Raw genomic sequence first — 7021 nt, 5'->3', positions numbered from 1 at the left:
GGAAGGGCCTTCTCTGTGGGGGCTCCCACTCTCTGGAACGAGCTTCCCCCGGGTTTACGTCAAATACCTGACCTTCGGACATTCCGTCGCGAACTGAAGACACATCTTTTTATTCGCGCGGGGCTGGCTTAATTGGATTTTAAAAGTGAATTTTAGCAATTTTAAATGGGGTTTTAATTGACGATAATTTTTAACATCAGGCTAATTTTGAATAAGTTTTTTAAGGGTATTTAAATCGTGTATATTTGTATTGTTGGTTTTATTTTGCCTGTACACCGCCCCGAGTCCTTCGGGAGAAGGGCGGTATAAAAATCAAATAAAATAAATAAATAAATAAATAAATACCATTCTAGATTTTGATGCTGCAGTATAGCTACTGCAATAAAATATATGAAGAGTTTTCATTATTCCATTTTATGCTCTTTTTGTTCCAATTCCGTTTACCAGAATAATGCTTCCACCTTTTAGTCTAAAAACTACAGTATTTATTATTTGGATTCACCACTAGATGTCCCCAAAAAACAGTTCTTATTAAAACAGAATTTTCAGTATCTTCTAACCAATTTGGCAATTGTCTATTAAATTAATTATTATACAAAATTAAAGCCATACAGGATGATTTTGTAGTAATGATAATATATGAAAAATCCTGGTCCCAGAGATGTTTTGCCAGGTATCTTCATGGTCCAAGTTTGTGAATAAATGCAGGGGTAAAATCTAAAAATTTTCCCTACCGGTTCTGTGGGCGTGGCTTAATTGGTGGGTGTGGCTTGGTGGTCAGGTGACTGAATGGGCATGGTCAAAAATAATAAATAATAAAAATAATATACAAAACTTGGGAGGCACCGGTCTACCTTCTTTAAAAATAGAGGCCCCGGTCTACCAATTGCATTTTACTGAGAGGCACCGGTCTACCAAGTTCCATTTTTTGGCAGGCCCCAGTCTACCTTCTTTAAAAATAGAGGCACCAGTCTACTAGCTGCCTACAGCGCTGATGAACTGTAGTGCGGTCCTTTGAAGTGCCGCGGCAGTCATTTAAGGCCGTTTGCAGCTATATCACCACCGAGCGCTTCAGGGACAGAGAAGAGGAACAGCGAGGCGTGGGCAGTGGGGGGGGGCAGGGATTTTTGCTACCAGTTCTCCGAACTACCTGCTCCCATCGCTATGGGATCGCGCGATCCGGTCCGAACAGGAAGCATTTTGCCCTTGAATAAATGGCTGGAAATGACTGCATATTTTATTAATTGATTAACTGTTAATGTGAAACACATGAATATATTTTTTGTCTATCTTAGAAAGTCTGGAGAATTTTTTTATCATGTCATGAGGAATGTACTACTAAATGTATCTAAAGCTAAATTTTATTAGTTTCACAATGAAATTCTTTATGTAACAGTGAAAATGTTTGATTGGATAAATGATAAAATACTCTTATTTAAAAAAAATTTGAAGATCACTTTTCAATGCAAATTCAGTCTAGATAAGAAAGTGCACTGTATTTAAAACAAAGATGGCTGAAATTGTGATTGCATCTATGCAGAAAAGAAAATTTTGCCAATATTACAGAAGCAATATTGTCTTTTAGCAGGATTTTTTTTTCAATTTCTCAGCCTATTTAATCTTTTCTGGTGGTTCCATTACAGCAGGGTTACTCATATCGTGGCAATTTTAAAACTTGGGGACTTTAACTTCCAGAATTCCCATGCTGTCTGGGAAATTTTCTAAGTTGAACTTCAGGTGTCTTAAAAAGTTTCCAAGATTGGAAAACCCCACATTACAATATTTAAAAAGCGTACAAATGGAGAGACAAAAAAACCCTCTTCCAGTTTCCCAGGAATTCTAATCTAGTTAAAATAGTGTTTCTCAATGGGATCACAATAGTGTTTCTCAATTGGATCACAATTTCTGACAATTATAACAGATTCATGCAAACTATAAGCAGAGGCTTACAATGCTCAAATTTTGTCAGTACTATGGAAGGACTCGAATTGATTAGCTATATGTATAATCATAAAAACATTTCCCTGAAGCTGATGAAGTTTTCTGTCCAGCACAGAGCATGCTTGGTCCTCTGGCTATTTTACACTACCACTTTCATTATCCCAGATTATTAACCATGCTTGTCAAATGCATCAAGTTTGACTATCCCAGCCTAGTCAATTCAAATTGTAAGAAAATACATGAAAAAAGTGGGAGGTTTACATTGATAACCTGGGATCTTGATCGATGCAAGCGTCATGTCTAATTTTGGAAGATACGATTCAACACTAATTTTATAATAAATCAAATATAATCGTTTTAATACTGAGGGGGCAGAATAGGTTCTTCATAAGAAAAGAAAGATAGAACACCTATGTAGTCTTTCTCTGTGAATATAATGCAAGCCATTCTTATGAAAAGGCAAAAAAAATAAATTAGGCATACGTTAATAAATTTGAATAAGCCATTCATCTTGACTTTAGTGCAATTTTTGAACTTAGTATATTTTGCATGCTATGATTTATGATTCAGCAAACCAGGCCACAGTTGTGTACTTAACACATTGTGTAAGCTCTTATAAATTGTCATCTTTTGTTCATTTCCTGCTAGAAAGTAATCTAGACTAGATTAGAAGTATAATCCAGCATGTTGAATTATTCGTCGAGGTTCAATCTTTATGAAAACTGAACGGGCCCCGCTCCGATAAACGGATAGCAAGCACTCCGCTGCACCTGATCAGGTCGCTGCGAAAGTTGCTTTCGCTACCCTCGGACGTTGCAAAGAAAGGCGGAACAAGTTTGCCCAATACCTCTGTGTTTTTTCTCCAAATTTAAAACAAAACAAAAAAAAAAACCAGCAAGCTACGTAAAACGTGTCTATCAAAATACGCCAGATTTACACCCAATGGTTGAAAAGGAAGTTCTGAAGGCAGTGGGTAACTGGGACCGCCCCGTGGAGCTCTTTCTAAATAGATGTCACCTACTCAACTCGGCGAAAGATCACACCGAGCCTACGGAAGAAGAAGGCCGGCCAGAAGGGAGCCATTTGGTTACCTGCGCTTCCCTTTCAGGAAGCCTCCGAACAGCGGGCCGACCTCTCTCCGGCCACGCACGTGCGCTGCGGCTGGCGGAGGCTGGAGACTGGGCGGGCTCAGTAGGGCGGTGCTGCCCTCCGCCGGGGAGGATGAGTTATACAACGGCTCCGAGTTGCATAAGCGCCCGAGCCCAGAAATAGTCGCGGTCGCCCGCTCGACTAGCTTCCAGGGAAGGAGCGCGCCGTCCGACTCTCCTCCCCCTGACCCCGCTGCCGTCTCCACCGCCAGGGATCGCCCGAAGCAGGGCTGGCGGCGCTCCTGAGTGGCCCGGCCCTCTAGCGCGAGGGTCCGAGGCCGGGCTGGGCCGTGGGCGGAGGCGATGGAAGGCTATGCTGGGACGATTCCCCGCGCCGCCTGCCTTCGCGGAGCCTGACTTCGACCATGGAGCCATAGCAGCCGCAGCCCCCCGCTGCCGTTGCTGCTGCCGCCGCCGCCACACCCACTTGGCTTCTTGGCGGCGACAATGGAGCTGGGACTGGCCGCCGGGCAGCCGGCGCAACAATATCCCCACCATCCCCAGGCCCTGTCGGGCGGAGGTCCCTGCCCGGAGATGCTGCAAGTGGCCGAGGAGGCTTTCCGAGGCGGGCAGTTCGCGCTGGCGGCCGAAATCCTGAGCTCGCAGCTGACCGAGCTGCCGCAGCCCGAGCGGGGCCTGTGCCTCCGCCAAGGGGACGCGCTGGCCCGCGCGGGGCGCATGGCCGAAGCGCTGGACTCGTACAGCGTCGCCGCTAGATTGGCCAGTTTGCGTCCCGAGGAGTTACGCGACCTGACCGAGAGTTTCGCCCTCCTTGTCCGCGACAAGGAGCTGCGTCTGCCTCCCTGGCAGGCCCCTGGGAGCGGCGGGGACGCCCCGGAGGCGGCTGACCCGCTGGAGGACCCCGCTTGCTGCCGCCCTCCGGAGCCGCTTTGCTGCCCTTCGTGCCTGCGTCTCCTCCACGAGCCGGTGACTCTGCACTGCGGGCACACCCACTGCAAGCGCTGCGCCCGGAGTGGCGGCGGGCAGTGTGTCCGCTGCGCCGTCCGGCGTCCCGTCTCCGCCTGTGCCTCTTCCGCGGCTCCCAGCCCGGCCGGCCAAGCCCCCGCCGACCTCCGCGTCAACGTGGTGCTGGGCGGCTTGCTGGAAAAATGGTTCCCGGCCGAGAACAGAGCGCGCCGGCTGTGCGCCGAAGGGGATGCCTTGCGGGAGAAACAGGATCTGGCGGCCGCTTTGGAGAAGTACAACCAGGCCCTTGAACTCGGTGAGTGCCCGTTCGCCTCGCCCCCATTTACATCGTACTCGCCTTGCTGATTTCCCTCAGTCGCCGGTATCAAGCCAATTTTAGAAAAGACTAGCGTGACATTTAAACCTCAGTGCTGTAAGAGGCATAAGCCGACTTTTTTGGCTCACAAAGAACGGAAGAGGGGGTGGTGAAAAAATAGGCCGACTTGTATTATTGCATGTTTGCTCTTAGCTAGGAAACAGGTTGAGGAAACTCTTGTGTACTGTAATCAGCCTCCCAGAGTGAGGTGGTATAACTTCTTAGGCAATAACCACCATACCTTGGTAGGTGAAAGGCAGACTTGCAGAGTGTTAACAAAGTTGTTCTGTTACTCGGCTTCAAGAGTCTGCATTTTGGTGTTTAAGATATAACCGTTTCTTAGAACTATTCTATAAAGTTCTGTGCGCCCCTCTCTGTGCACTGTTGACCATTCTGTGCACCTCTCTCAGTGTTAACTGCTGTAACTTAAAAGAAAACTCAAACTTGGTTTAGATCACTCTTCCTGCAATACAGATTTGTATGATGAATTAATTGTATTACAAAAGAGAAAGCATCAGATAAAACATAGTGCAATCCTCCTTAGAACTGTGACACAGATCTGAAAATGTAACATGAGAAGTTGATTCATTCCATCATGTTTCACAATTCAATGGCATTGGTAGTTTTTTTTAAAAAATTTGAAGTGGGGGAGGGGGTAAATGTGATCTTTTTAATTACATTTGCTGAATACCCTAGGAGCCAGCATCAACTGATTTGCATTCTTCCACATACTACATCATAGAAACAGCCAAAGATTTTCCTAGTTATGCAAACAACTCTCTTTAGTCTGATGAATGCAATTGTAGAATGGTTCCTTGTTAAATATAATGTAAGGAATGTACTGCTCCAAAACAGACATGAACTTGTGTGATATTTAAGCTGAAATCTTAAGGCTTGTGTGAGTTGTTACAGTTTTGGTGTAAGTGGCAGCAAGATATTCTGGGTCTGATGTGTGAATTAAATGTGAGTTAGAAAGAATTCTATTTGTATATTTGTCTATTATATAAAACATAATTTTAGTACTGTTGTGAGAATCTTAGTAAAACAGCACTGTTGAAAAGTTAGCATATTGGAAACTTGGGAATGATTTAGTACGCCTGAAACGGTACTCATATTACTCAGGACAGCTTTTTTACCTAACATCTTTTTCCTGCCAACTAATAATAGCCAATCTGATTTTCATTATCTGTGTTTCCGCTAGTTATAGAAGTAGCTGGAAATGAATGCCACAAGTATGGGTATCAGGGAGGGGGAGGAATTATGAAACATGCACAATGACATCATCACATAAGTGGTACAACTTACATGCATTAGATATTGAGTGCAAAGATGTAAGAATGGCATATGCTTTATGATATCATTATAGTGTGCTGTGTTAATCATTTTAGTACCATTGCAGTTTGCTGCAGATGGTGCTTGGTCCCCTTCCTTTGGGGCAGAATTCCTAGAACAGCGTTCTGTCAACAGATATTCTCCAGATACATTATATACAACCACTTTCATCCCTAGATGAATGATCATGCTAGTGAAGATCATGGGAATTACAGTCAAAAATATCTGGGGACCAGCAGGTAGGAAATATCATGTGTGTCCCCCTGTTAAGTTAAGACTTCATTGCCAGTCCTCTTAATTCAGACCAAAACATCTATGAATTTCCTCAACGTTTTTTACAATTTGGTTGCAATAGTATTTGTCAATATTTTTATTATATGGAAAGGCCAGTATATTTAATTACAAATTCAATTCAGATATAACTCAAGAGTTGAAACAATAAGAACAGAATTGCAGCTGACAAAAATCAAATAATTTGCACCATCATCATTGCAACACATTAGGAAAGGAAGAAGTATAATATAGTCTATAGTGCAAAATACAAACATTTTTAATGTTTTGGTCTTGAATGCTGCTTATGAGATTTGATGATGCTTGTTATACAATCATCTAGTCACTACTCTAAATTTTACATGTCAATCTAACCATTGAAGTGCATGCAGAGAAAAACACTATTAGTTTTCTGATATGTTCTTCTGAGTTCTTCCTGGGTAACTTAATTGTCTAGGGAAGAGTCTTATGTGGAAAGAGACTCATTTTTTCTGTCTGCTGTTTTTGTTCTTCCCAGTAGACAAAAATGTTAATGTATTAGCTACTTTAGTTGAACTGTTACTTTCCATTAGTTTCCAAACAGTGCCATTGTAGAACACGTGCATTTTGGAAAACAAGGTGTTTCATGACTTACATTGTCTACCCCTAGAAGAGTTTAGATCTCTGTAACATGAACATCAAAATTATCTTTGTAGTTATTTAATAGGCAACATAGTATAATTATTTTATTTTTTCCCTCTGACATTGCTAATAAAAAGCTTTTTCACAGTCACGTTGGGAAACATTTAGAACAATGTTAGATTTTTTTCAGTTTTGTAATTTGATAAGAAATATATGAATCAAGTTTGGGGGGAATCTTAGTTAAAATGCTACAACCTATGAAATTATCTCCTTTTTCCAAATACACACTGAGTGTCCCCCTTTTTGATGAATGATTCTTATATTCATCTCGAAAACCATAAACTCAAGGTGATTTTGTGACTAACAGGTCACTCTTAAACTTAAAACTCTTTTGGCATACAACCAATGAACACTTTTAAAAGTGAAA

General features: G+C 42.8%; 1 protein-coding gene across 1 annotated transcript in view; it reads left to right on the top strand.

The window, feature by feature from the left end:
* The first annotated feature begins 3034 nt into the window (after positions 1 to 3034).
* Positions 3035 to 7021, top strand: part of LONRF2 (LON peptidase N-terminal domain and ring finger 2) — a 36426-nt gene continuing 32439 nt past the window's right edge. Inside the window, exon 1 of the mRNA XM_058184616.1 lies at positions 3035 to 4311. Coding sequence (XP_058040599.1) covers positions 3537 to 4311 — 775 coding nt within the window. The 5' untranslated portion in view covers positions 3035 to 3536. The remainder of the gene's footprint in view (positions 4312 to 7021) is intronic.

Source organism: Ahaetulla prasina, chromosome 5 (assembly GCF_028640845.1).
Source record: "Ahaetulla prasina isolate Xishuangbanna chromosome 5, ASM2864084v1, whole genome shotgun sequence".
Taxonomy (NCBI): Eukaryota; Metazoa; Chordata; class Lepidosauria; order Squamata; family Colubridae; genus Ahaetulla; species Ahaetulla prasina.
The sequence above is the reverse complement of the archived record's forward strand: the minus strand, read 5'-3'. Positions and strand labels throughout refer to the sequence as shown.